This window comes from Indicator indicator, chromosome 28 (genome assembly GCF_027791375.1).
Source record: "Indicator indicator isolate 239-I01 chromosome 28, UM_Iind_1.1, whole genome shotgun sequence".
In the NCBI taxonomy this organism is placed as follows: domain Eukaryota; kingdom Metazoa; phylum Chordata; class Aves; order Piciformes; family Indicatoridae; genus Indicator; species Indicator indicator.
In genome coordinates this window covers 8,355,346-8,368,768 of record NC_072037.1, presented here as the reverse complement: position 1 = coordinate 8,368,768, position 13,423 = coordinate 8,355,346, and the positions used below count along the sequence as shown (strand labels likewise).

The following is a 13,423-nucleotide window of genomic DNA, read 5'->3' as shown; positions in this document are numbered from 1 at the left end:
TCCAGTTTCCCAACAGAGATGCAGGACCAAACTCTGAGCTACTGCTGTACACTATGGATTCGTTGCAATGAGGAATTAGGACAGTTCTGCCCCAGAGAGGTCCCTAGGGCCTCTCCGCCACTGTGCTGGGGGAGGGAAATCAGAAATCTGCAACAGCAGCTCAGCCAATAGTCTGACCTCAGGGTCTGTATTTCAAAGCAGGACAACCTCAGAGCCTAAGATTAACTGGGTACAACCCAAGAGGCTGGGCTTGCTTGCTGCACTTTACCTGTGAAAGCAGAGCATTGCAGCTCTCTGTGCAATGCAAGACAAGCTGCACACCCTGCACACAGGCAGGAAGAAGCAGCAGTGCACTGTGCCATGCTCTCAGCTATGCTAAGGACTGAAAACAATGTGGAAGGAGTAACTTCTGTGGCAATAGCAATGTCTAAACAGCTCTGTGTGGAAAACCAAACCCAACCCAACTACCCTCATGTTTTGGTCAGTGCAGGAGTCCCAGGGGTTTCAGTTGCAGGGAGCATGACAATGGGGGACTCTAGGCAAAAAGCAGTTGTGTGTGAATTCCAGCATGGTGATGGTCCTGCAGCTCTCCTGGCTCAGCCTTCCAGAAAAGAAATGCTTGGTTTTATGCTGGTTGAAAAAAACAAAACCCCTCCTCTGTCAACTCCAAAGTGACATCAAAAGGCCTTTGGGAGTGTTACTCAAAGGTTTCCCATCGCTTTCTGAGCTGTTCAACCTTACCTGGTGTGGATGACACATCCTGCTTTGTCTTTTTCAACAGATCTTCAAACGGATCTTTTGTCTCCTCAGATTTTGAGGACAGTAACACTGGCTCTAAGCCCTTAGCTGGCCTGGCAGGGATCAAAGGGGGTTCATTGGACAGCAGAGCTAGTGCTTGTTTGGGAACCATCTTTGAATTGGACTGGCCCACCTGTAAAGTTCTGGTTTTGGAAGGCCCACTTAAAGCTGCTGCCTGTAGAGAGCTTGTTGGAGAAGGGCTGTGGCTCTGCAGCAGTAGGGAGCCAGCAGGTGGCACAGCTGGAACCTGGCTAAACAAGTTTGGCATGGATAGAGTTGAAATGTTTGGTTGAGGTCTTTGTGGTGGGTAGAAGCTAGAACTAGGTGTTATGAAGCTAGAGCTATAAGCGTGACCTAAAGAGGGGGCGAAACTGCCCCTTGGGGGTCTAACTAGAGACACTGACAGGGCTCCTGGCATTGTTTGTGTAAATGGATTAGGGGATGGTTGTAAAAAAGATGGAGGTGCTGGGGAAGGATAACCAAGAGGCTGGACAAATGGTGCAGCTGGAGGAGACACAAAGTCACTTGCCACTGAGACAAAGCCAGCTGCAGAAGGTGGAGTCGCTGAACTCTGCAGGCTGTGGGCACCTTGCTGTAGGCCACTGCTTTGCCAGCTGGCTGTTTTTAGTGGATCCAGCAGATTCAGAAGGTAGTCGTTTTCATTACCTGCATTATCTGTCTTCACTTTGACAGGCTGGAGCATCTCAGCTGTGCTGGTAGCACTGGACAAAAACTGAGATGGATGAGAGGAATAATTTACAGACTGCTGGATTTCAGGGTCTAAGGACACACTACCATCTCCAAATGGCTCTGGGATAAGATCTGAACCCAAATGGCTATGTCCTGTAGTGTGGGTAGTGAGAATTTCTGTTGGCCCAGCTGGAGTTTGGTGCTTAGAAGCCCTGGGTGCTGGTGGTGGTGGCACTATCCCCAGTTCAGGAGTCTTTCTTCCCTGTGGCCTAGGAATGGTGATGTTCCCTTGAATGACAGGATTTGATTCATCCTTTTCTGCAGGAACCAGAATGCTGCCTTTGTTCCGGGGTCTCCTTGTGATTGGTGACGTGCTGCCAAGTGCAGTCAAGGGCCTTTCTGGTGAGCTTTGGGAATACTTGGTAGGAATAGCCATGTCATCGTGACCCATGCTCCACAGCTTGTTGTAAGGGTGAGACAGCTTCATGGTTGGCACAATCTTGTTCCTCTCAGACACATCAAGATCCATTCTCTGAAAGAAAGCATGACAAAAAAAAAAAAACAAAACAAACCCAAACACATTAACTTTACTGATCTTCTCACAGCATATAGCATGAAGTGAAGACAGACTGCTGAGCTCAGAGTCCACAGATTGTGACCTCAGGAGAGAGACAACAGCTTGCAGGCTAGAGGGACAGACAGGAACCAGAAGCATGACTCTGCAGTTTAAATTTCTGCTCTCTCTCTGATGACTTGTTCACCTATGACATACTGTGGCATCTGTTTTTAGGCAGGTAAGGAGCAGGTACCTGTATCTAAGGTACAGAAATTAAGAAGCTTTAATTGCTATATAGAAAAAGCTGGCAAATGAAATATCTGGATATAACAGTACACTAAATATTATTGTAAGGTAAAATTACTTTCTTTTCTTTCATGTCACATCAAGATCTCAGACTCTGCTTTAGTTTGGCACTAAGCTGGACATATTCACTTCTTCATAAAGAATCTCTCTTCTACAGTCTACGTTGTTCCAATGATGCCTAGACCAAAATGGCCAGATTAAAAGAAAGTAATTAAAAACCAGGGAATTTGGAGGGGACCTGAACATTCCCAAGTGCTCATTCTCACTGCTGAGCATCAGTGCAAAGCAGCCAGAGTACATAGAAGGCTGTCCACACCTGGTAATCAAATGTGCATCGCTGATCTCCCTCTTCTTTGGAAGTCCGCAGGTCTTCTAGGCTCTTAGCCTGGCTGAGAGGTTGAGGCTGTGCTTCTACTTCTAAGTTTGGGAAAATGTCTTCAAGGAGGTTGACTTCTGTGTCCTTGCTTGAGAGCAGAGGGCTTGGAGGCAGAGGCTCTTTGGATTTCTCTGGACTGGCTGCCTCTTCCCCATCAGCACTATCAGATTCTTTCAGGGTCCGGTATGGCTGAGGCCTAGGAGAGAAACAATCAGGTTGCAAATGACTTTCTACTTCCTTTTTTAAAACGAGTATTTACTAAGGAGCTGGAAGGCTTTAATAAAAAGCTTTTGGGTGGCAGAACACAGCTTACAGTGCCCTGTGAACAGGAGATGTGTGAGCAAAGTGACCACAGCAGGACAGACAAAGATGACTTGGCACTGGAGGGGTTTTCAGAAAAGGAAAAGACGGATGTGGGAAGCACTCAGAGGAGAGCTGTGATCATGCAGTTACAGAGAGGCTGATAAGCGAACTCCGAGAGGGATACTGGATGCCAGCTCTCCCCTCTGCCAGTCTGGCCTTCCCCTCAGGCAGGCCACTGCACCTGTGCTCAGTCCTTTCACACAGGCAGCCAAAGCAAGCACACTGCCAAGTGCCCTGTGTTTTGCAGGTACTTACATTCTCTTGCTTCAAGCTAACTCAGCACAGAACATAATTCAGTGTTTTCCTACAATAATTGGGAACACTGTGCAGAGTTCCAATGATTACACTGGTGTCATCTTATCAAGAAACAACACAATCCATTATGGAGACACCTACTTTACATTTACAGCCAAGGCCAAGTTAGCAGGGTGCTTTTCTTGCACCTACCTCAGCAAAAAAATGAACACCAGCAGATTTGCATATTGGTTCTGTGCACAGGGAACAGCAGCATAATGCACATCCAATTAATACCAAGAAGTGCCACATGTATCGGTGGTGATTGGCACTTGACTGGCAGCCAGTTCTACTGTGGCATTTAAGCATGGTTTCAATTAAAAGAAAATATTTGTGAGACCTGCAAAAACAGATACTATGGAAGGACCCTCCTCCTCTTTCCATATTTTATTATAATATGGCTAGATCATGCAAATTTATAAACAGCCCATTGCATTTCATTCCTCAACACACAGTAGCAGGCATTCAGCTAGCAACACAAGAATGTGATAATGCAAGTACAAGACAGACAGCTGATGGTACATGTCCTTAGGAGGAGGGTGATCTTGCAAATCTCCATCATATCTTTAGTCTTTCACATCACATGTGCTCATCTGCTATGCATTAGATCACACTGCAAAAAACCCAGAGGAATATTCTGCAAACAAACCATCTCAGTGGTCTGGCCTCCTCCATCCCAAACACAAGAGTGCTGGAACATTTTTCCTGCCCTTTGCTACAGAACCTCTGTGTCTGTTTCTCCATGCCTGCAGTCATGTCCCTTCCCTGTCAGTCTCTGAACCTGTCTTCTGCATCACACAATCAGTTCCAGCAATGGAAACTCCATTATCAAACTGGGAGCCTCTTTTTCCAACTGAGTCTAACACAACTGCACCTGGCAGGCTCCAGTTGCTCAGATGTGACTGGGCAAGTCAGGACAGAACAAGTCCTCTGGATGATGCTCAGTGAGGCCTTAGCTCAGGCCTGCCCTCGGGGTTTGGTCTGTTTGATCGTGCAGCCAGTGGTGTTTAGTATGACCGAATCTCTGTGCACCCTCTGTGTGACACTGCTCCTCTCAACTGAGAGATGTGCTCAGGCCCCAGGGTTGACTGGCCAGGAGAACTGGAGAGACAGGCACCACTTGTTCCCCTGCCACTTTGGGCAGGTGGCAGAATCCTGCAGCCAAAGCTGACATGTACAGTTCTTGCAGACAGGTATTCGCAACATGCCCAAGGTGCTCAGCACCATGCTTCAAAACTAGACAAAACTAAGTTGCAGAGGTTTGGGAGCTAACAACAACTTACAAATAACACAGTGAGTAAACCCAATAGACTGTCCCCTGCTTGTTGTCTACTGTTAGGTCTGATTGTACCCAAATCCCTCAGAGGACATCTGCATGGCAACTCCCCATAGTCACTGAGCATGTGGTACTTGACAGAACAGAGCGGGGATCAAGCAAGTGAAACCAGGAAAAGCCAACAACTACACTGAAAGAAAACTCACAGGACAATCCAAACAGTGCGGCCAGCACTGTATGAGGAAAAATGACAAAAAGTTAGGACAGGAACACAAGCAGCACATTGGAACAAAGGGCAAATGGAAGGATTCTATCCCACAGAGCTCGAATTGATGTGAAACCATAAGCCATGCACTGCTGCACTATGGTTCATGCAGAAGGACACTTTTGCATGCCGCTAGGTACCAAAACAAACAAGCAGGAGAAATGCTGGCCATTCATCAAGCATCATGCAGAGCCTGAAGGAGCATTTCCAAAGTTCCAAGTGTGGGAGTGGGCACCCTGACCAATGCAAAACCCACTGTTTGATGGCTGAATCAATACAATGGAAGAATAAAGGATAGACCATTCAAAAGGAGCAGAGAAGAAAAAGTTTTCAGAGAAGCCAGAGACAGGATCCTCTTCCTGCTGAAATTCATCATCAGAAGAGTCCTCAGAGAGGAAGACTGTATAGTGTCGCATAGGCTTTACAAGGCTGAGGGAGACAGGAAGAGAAAAGAAGTTATCAAGTTGTCACAATCAAAGCCCTAGAGGAGGGAGAAACCAAGTGATTCATAGGCTCTAAATCATTTCTGAACACGATGAGCACCATGAAGAGCTTTGCAGGTAAATACTGAGCTCTGCTTTTCGGGCAGCAAACAAAACCCTTCTAAAAATGTCCAGGGTGCCATCTAATCGAGCAGGGGACTAAGACCTGCAACCACACCCATACTGCAAAAGAAGCAAACACAGACACCCAGCTTTTCCCCACAAAGACAACACTGACATTGTTAGTGAACACAACTGACTGTGCATGCCTGTAGAGGTCTGTGGAAACATACACTGGCTGGGGGATAAAAGAAAAACATTTAAATTTTGCTGAATTTGTGAATAATTTTTCTATTATTTATTGTAGCTATCAGTTGCTTTACTTCATTTTAACTAAACCCCCAGTGAATTACTCTTTTGTGCATAAAGCATCAGCTTCTAAGGTTCACTCTTTCCACTGCAGCAAATCCAGAAGTGGGTGTCACTGATTTAAACAAGTAAATGCACTATCTGCTTTAGTAGAAGAGGAATGAGTAGAGGAGCAGGGTCACTAAGCAGAAATACACTGGAACAAAGAGGCTGAAGAAGAAATTAATCCAAATATTGCCTTTTTTGTAATGCTAAAATATCCTGTTCTTTAGTAAATTATGAAGCAAGGGCCACTGTTCATTCCTCTCTGAAACACTGAAGCTTTGGACAGCAATAGAGCTTATAGAAAATATATTCTCAAGTTAAATATTAAGATAAATGCTTCACAACTACCTGAAAGTAGTAAAAACACATTAAAAGATTTACTGGTATTAATCAGAGGCCTCTACACCACAGCCCACTGCTTTTCAAGCTACTAAAACTCATGGACAACATTGTGTAAAGCCACCACAACTATATGCACTTTAAAAAAAACATACTCTTAGTTACTTATTATTCCCATTTCAGTAGTGTTCTGGCATGTCTACATGTGCACGAGTGGAAATGAAAAAAAACAAGCAAACCTCTTTGTGACAGAGCATTATAAACCACCTATACATGTCTTTGGCCTTTACAGACCAAACAACAGACTGGTGAACACTTCCCACATCATGAGAACAATGGAAAAGAAATTACTACGCTCATAAAAGCAGACATTGTTTCTGGCCATCCCAATGAGGTCTCTTCCCAAACATCTTCATTTTATATAAGCCATGTATCACTGATAATGTCCTAGTTATTGTAGTGAATCAAAACACACATCATGAGAGACACAAGGTAATAAACGATTGAGCTGAGGAGCTGAATTTTGCTGCTAGTGAAGTCCAGAATAAAGTTTGTTATTCCAGTGTAAGGAGAATCAGGGTCATCATGTGGAACAAAAGACAATCCTCACCCGGTTGACATTGTAAAGCAACATGCAAGTATCACATCACTACGTATGTTACAGATAAGAGGAGGATATGCTAAAATCAGAAAGCATGGATAAAAGAAGAAGGAATTTGATTTGTTGTGGACACACCAATAAAACTACCTCTAGTGGCACTCGAACTCATAATAGAGACAAAAGAGCCATCACTTCTTGCTCTTTTGTCTCAATCACTAAATAACCATATAATAAAGTAAGGAAAACAAGTCCAAAAGATTTGGTCTAAAAAGAGAAGTTGGTCACTGCAATTGACAGCTCAACAGGTCTGAAGCTGCCACTGTGAATAATGTTTATTCACAATCAGGCCAGAGCTAATTAATAAAAAGTCTAAACCAGTGGTGGCAGTGGATGCAGCTGATGGTGTGATGCTGTTAAATCATAGTCAGTGGTTCTCCAATTAAAGCTGTTGCATAGCTGATCTTTTCCTCTTCCCTGCTAGAATGGGCATACAGGCAAAGTGCCACTGCATTTGGAAAAAAATGATGCAATGTGGTTTTTTTTAGCTTTTTCTTTTCCCTATTTTTAGAAAGTTACATTATCCAAAAACTTTAAATTTACAGTAATAAAAGGCTCCACCTAAAATAAATCAGAAATCAAAGATACTTTACAAATATTTCTTTTTTGAACTTTTATACATGTCTTTTTGTCTCAGGAAAGTCAATTATCATTCAACATGATTCCATAAAATACAAAATAATTTCCAAAGATCCAGAATGATACTGCATTTCCACCTGTCTTGCTGATTCACTAAATCTAACTGTATATAGCACATGTATTGGTGCAGTTGCCCTTACAGCACTGCCTCTGACAGCTTTGTTTGCCTTCAGACTATGCTAAATTCAAATGCATTGTGTCTGTGTGCATGTATTAAACAAACCAGGAATGAACTATGAAGAGATAAGCCCACTTCTTGTGGTTAGATCATCAGTTGCACTTCAGTGCAGCTCAGAGCAAGTAAGATTCAATGCATAGCAAGGTAACATGCACTGGTTTTGTGGCTCTTACAAGACTCTGTAAATGAAAGGTGGATCTAGTAATTAGAAAAAAACAAGCACTTAAGTTTCACTGTTAGTGTGCTCTGTAAGAGGTTTTGGGCCATGATAAGGGATGAACAATCTAAAACTGTCCAAGTCTGAATTTTTTATCAGCTTGAGGCAGTAGAATCCAAAAAAAGTGCCTATTCCCTCATTAACCCAATTCAGGAACTCTCCTGCCGTCTGCCACCCACCACTTGCTAGAATTTCATACACAAAGAGCTGTCTCTGAAAAGGCAGGTCACAGCAAGCCCGGCTACAAGGCAGGCACTGCTGCAGTCTTCGAGGGAAAAAAGGATGTGTCCGTCACAGCTACAACCCTCATCATCTCCACATGACTGCACCAGCTCCTGCCTACCTAATCTCTTAGCTGAGTTACCATGCAGATGACTTGCTGATCTCTTTCTAATGTTTAGTTTAACATGTCTTCAGTTAGCACTAGCATATGACAGTACTGACAGCCGTGGCTGTTCCTTTTTAAATATCATGTCAGAAACACAGTGCAATAAAGCTGGGGATGCGCTCCATGGCTCTGCGCACCATTATGATAGTGTGGGTTTCTTTTTTAATGAGGAAGATCTGCATCTCAGGAGCTTTTTTTCATGTGTCAGGATGCATGGACAAATCAGCAGCACATCACACTGGCCAAAAATGAAATGCTGACAAATGTAGATATTTCAAATTTAATTGACACCTAAATGTACTTGAGATAGAAAAAAATATATATAGAGAGAGAATGTGAGTATAAGATGTGGGAATTAATAAGGAGAAATCTGTAATATTTTAAAAAGATATTTAGCTTATGAGATCAAATTTGTGTATTGTATTAAGTGTGTTGCTTTCTCCTGATTATAGAGATGATGGTACAAAGGGCTACTGTGGGCTGGTCATTACCCTCCTAAAAAGGGCTTCCCAGATTTGCAGGAGAGTATTTTTTATTAATACATTTTTAAAGAATGGCTATACTGCAGCTCTGGAGAATTAAGGAATTTGTCCCTCTTAGACAGTAGAATGAAGAGAATGAGAGATTTGGATGCACAGGCTTTTTCTTGCCAGTATGAAATAGAAGACTTGGGATGGAGGGGATTACCTAGTAACTATTCAATCTGAACAAAGCACAGACCTATCACTGGGACTCTTCCTGCATCTTCTGACTACTCACTGCACCCAAGCGTGAGCTAACAAAAATACTAAAATATCTGTTGGATTTTTAAAGTGCCACTTTATGTACAGTTAAAGTCCATAGGAGCAGAATATTTCCAGAAAAGCAACAACATTAGCATAAAAGGTATTTTAAATTAAAGCAACAAAAAAAATAATATCAAAAGTCACCCAACCAGTTAACAAAAGCAACAGCTTGTGATCACTGCACCCAGCAAAGGCAGGGAAGTGTTTTATAGTTTTTATGACCCTTTTACAAAATTTCTGGATAGCTGGAAATATTAACAAATAATCTAAAGTGGGAAGAAGCTGAGTGCTACCTCTGCCTGCTCTGACAGATCTAGATGCATGATTCTACACAGTCATTTCCCATTTTTGTCCTATTACTCAGTACTAAGGATCTAGTCACCAGTTTCACCTGAAGCTGTCACACCCCTTTACAAAGGTAAGCTGCACACATTCTGTAGGTTCACTCCAAAGCAGACAGAGGCCACAAAATTAAAGTTACTTTTAAATTATCATACTGAAAAGGTGGGAGAGCCAGGAAGGACGGGTTCCCAAGGGCAGCCCTGCCCACCTTGTGCTACATTCTTGTTTTCAAGGCCTGCACCAGAACCCCAGTGCTCTCCACATGTTTCTCTCCTGTTTGCTGTCCCTTTGCTGAGCATCTGAATTCTCGGTACCACCTTCATTGTATCCAGCTTCCCCTACAGCCAGTTCTCAAGGCAGAGGAATCAGAGCACACACAGTCTTTCTTCTATAGCCAATAGAATTTGCTTTCTGACTCCAGCCACCCTTGTCCTAAAGGTAGCTGGCTTAGCTTGCACCCCAAGTAGAGATCCTTGCCTGCAGTGGTGTCATATAAAACCTCTTCTGCACACAAATCCTGTGTGGCTGAACTCCAAGAGCCTGGTACAGCAATGGAAATTTATGTGCTTTATGAGGCTGTATCCTTCAACACAGCCAACATGCTGACCTCATACTAAATTCAGGGTAATAACCCACTACTGCACTGCATTCCATTCATATGATATGTGGGAAAGCCATTAGCTTCTCTGCTAAGTCCTACACAACCTCTGGAAAGCCATAATGAACTGCTGCAGCACTGACATGGGTTTAGCCAGCCCAAGAGCCTTTAGACATGATGTTAATTGTGAGCCTGACCCTCTGATTTCCTATTTTAATTTCCTCCCACTTTGCATGGCCTGGAAGACAGCTAGTTGGTACTTACAGTAGACAGTTCCTAGAGCACTCTGGAAGCCTATTCTTCATTTAATAGAAAATCTTGCTGTGGCGTAAAAAAAGAGTTCTCAAAAACCTGCCTGTTAGAAATGCAACATCTTATTTCTGTGAGCAACTAATTTGTGTTTAAGGAGGCACGTCCCACATGTCTAGGATTGCCCCAGCTGTTAATCCAGCATTTTCTGAGCTCTCATCTACAAATTCTTGTTACCTTATAACTATTTTTTTAATTACACAATTTTGATTTAATGATAATTTTTAAAGAATCATGAACATTACAGACCTTGGATTATTGATTAAAATGTTTTAAAAAACCAAACAACCCTTTCTACTGAAATTAAAAACAAAAAATGAAAATTCTGATGGAGGAAGCTGAATTTTTTCCACCAGCTCTTCTAAATACAGAGGTTTAACAACAGACATTAGCAATAATCCTGGCTCTACTTCAAAGTCACTGCTTCTGCCCTCCTGTGTTTTAACTGAAGATTAATTAAAAAATGAGCATATATGCCCCCAAAACAATACTTTTATGCATATTGAAACCTTAACTCATGTAACTGAAGATGCACATTTCCTAACATCATAAGACATACAGTAACAGAGGATGCCTGAAAGGATGCTATCTGAAAAGATGCCTCCATAGGGGTTCTCTTTTCGTGGATGACATGCAACACTCCAAAGACAAGAGGACCCTCTGGAATGAGTTCACTGGGTGTCAGGCTTGACACTGCCCTGAGGATTGTCTTCATCAGCTGGAAGCAGGAGGCATAAGTTATACAGTGCCAGATATGCTGGGAAATGTCTCTGGAGCCTTCAAGACCAAAAGGTTAGTGTCAGTTTTAAACACAGAATGAAACTTCTCATTGAACAGAAGCTCCTCCTCAAAAACAAGTCCTACAGGTAAGTAGATGAAAAAGTAACTTGGCTAGTAACAAGTTTTGGAGCCAGTGCAATTAAGCTAAATATTTTAGTAAAGTTTTCATGGACATCTCCTCTGATCTGCAATAAGGGTACTCCAACACTACCAGTCAGGATTACTGAGTCATTACCTATTTCAAAGGTATTCATGTGAAGTTATTTCTTAGATGAGCCATTTATTTGAGCTTTATTTAAGAACAAGGTTACATATTTCCTCCTCTTGTACTTCTGAAATCACAACTGTAGTGTCAGTCTCCTCATCACTGCATGTTGTGTCCCCCACATCCCCCACTGCCCCAACTTGATTTTAATAAACACTAACCAGACACCTTACAGGAGATCCAGTCAAGTGCAATGTTCTATAAGTAACTGTCTGGAAGTAGTTATGCCAAAGTTTGCTTTGCCACCTGAACTCGATGACAGAAAAGAGTGAAAAGAATCTCATCCTGCTGTGACACTGCATTTGAACTGGATAAAATACTGAAGTTGTGAAACATCAGGAAGAGACCACAACGGGTACCACATAGCAAGTATCAGTGGTATTAGCAACATCACCTGGTTTTCTTCCACATTTAGTAGAAAAATCTATCAATAAAATGCTCATGAAGTCAGTGTATAGCCACAAAGCATCTTCATTATGTGCTATAGATTATTGTCAATCATTTTCACAAAAAATGTTTCATAGTTTACTCTGTGAAAGCAGCTGAATAGTAAAGACTTGCTAAAATTAACAGAAAGAAATTAAACCCAAGTAAAATTGTAATTATAATTCAATATATTACTAGCATTAGCATAAACAGGATGTTTATCATTCACAGTTACATTTATTTCTGTTCTTCTACTGGCAGGAACTGAACATACATGTTAGCAGTAAGTCACATTGGAACATCAACAGCAAGCAGTTTTTGAATCCAAACATGCATAAATCCTTCACAGGAAACACACATAACAGTTACATTGTCCCAGTCACGCTTCTCCTATGTGCCATGAGTTATCATATTCAATATTATGTAAAAGCCTTGATTTTAGAAATTCCTGTAGTCTTTGCGCAGGGACAGCTACCAGCCTGCAGGAGCACAAACCCTTTTGCAGCACTTGCGATCTACTCCACAAGAGGGCAACCAAACCCCAATCTACAATGGAGAAATAATTCTGTAGAATTTAAAAGCGACCATTCCTTTTGGCTAAAAGCCAGAATATCTCCCCATCCCAGAGTGGCTGGGAAAAAGCTAGCCATGGATTTAACTTTGGAGGGTGGAGGATGGTGGGGAGGCCAATCTCCAGCTCTTTTTCCTTCATGACAGAGAACTGGTACAGAAAGCTGTATTTCTTTTAATGAGATTGTAGTATCTTCAGATGCAACAACTATCCTGTAATCCTGGGCATCAGCTGAAGTATTTCATTTTACTGACCACCACAGTCTAGGACATAAGTCGTGTGAAGTGGTGATGATATATACAACTGCTTTTTGCTGCAGGGTGAGATGAATTACAATGATAGACCAGTGCAACCATCCTACAGCCCTTGAGTCTTCTGCTTGTATGTAGCAGTTCCAGAGTAACTTCCTAAGCTAAGGCTCTGCTGCAGCAACACTGGACATTTAGAAAACACCACTCGACTTGCTGTTCAAGGACAGCACCAAAGCTGCCTCACACACAAGGAACACCAGTTTAATCTTGCCACATGACTTGGAAAATGTACATTGGCTCTGTTGCCTGCTACTCCCACCTTGCTGCTCAGCTGTTTGCTCTGGAGTGCCAAGCAGGTCTGTCCCTACTCTAGCCACAATTTTCACTCCTTCCAAGATCAGCCACCCCAGGCAAAAGGCACAGTTCTGAAGCGTAACAGTGTGAGAGCTGAAATCCCCCTCCCACACCGACAATGACCAGGCTAGCTCAGTCTGGAAGCAAATGAAAGCTGTATTTACAATCAAAACTACCATCTATGATGAAATGCAATGAAAGACAAGAAGCAGAGAGGTTGTTAGGCTTAGCTTGTCAAGGTCCGTATGTTATTTTCAGCCAGAAAAGAAGAAGCAGGCAGACAGAAGCTGAGCAAGCTGAGACTGCCCAACTCCCCAACCTTGTTTTGAGTAGAGATTCTTAAACATTTTCTACCTCTCCAATGGAAGTGTTTAGAATAATCATTATTTGCTTTCTTACACCCAATAGTGATTTATTTACATTCTTTCACTTTCTCTGCTCGAACTTTGTGAAGAAAAATTAAAAAGACATTCTTAAAACCATCACATGAAGCTTCCCACATT

At 42.4% G+C, this 13,423-nt stretch overlaps 1 protein-coding gene across 5 annotated transcripts in view; it reads right to left on the bottom strand.

Annotated features, from left to right (window-relative positions):
* Window positions 1–697: 697 nt before the first annotated feature.
* Window positions 698–13,423, bottom strand: part of DENND1A (DENN domain containing 1A) — a 194,891-nt gene continuing 182,165 nt past the window's right edge. For 3 of the 5 annotated variants that reach the window (XM_054393286.1, XM_054393287.1, XM_054393288.1), the window contains 2 exons: window positions 2,667–2,922; window positions 698–2,020 (listed from right to left, as the gene is read on the bottom strand). In XM_054393286.1, the coding sequence (XP_054249261.1) occupies window positions 698–2,020; window positions 2,667–2,922 (1,579 nt within the window). Of the gene's footprint in view, window positions 2,021–2,666; window positions 2,923–5,224; window positions 5,354–13,423 lie in introns of all 5 variants that reach the window. The other 2 variants (XM_054393284.1, XM_054393285.1) reach the window with 1 other exon arrangement.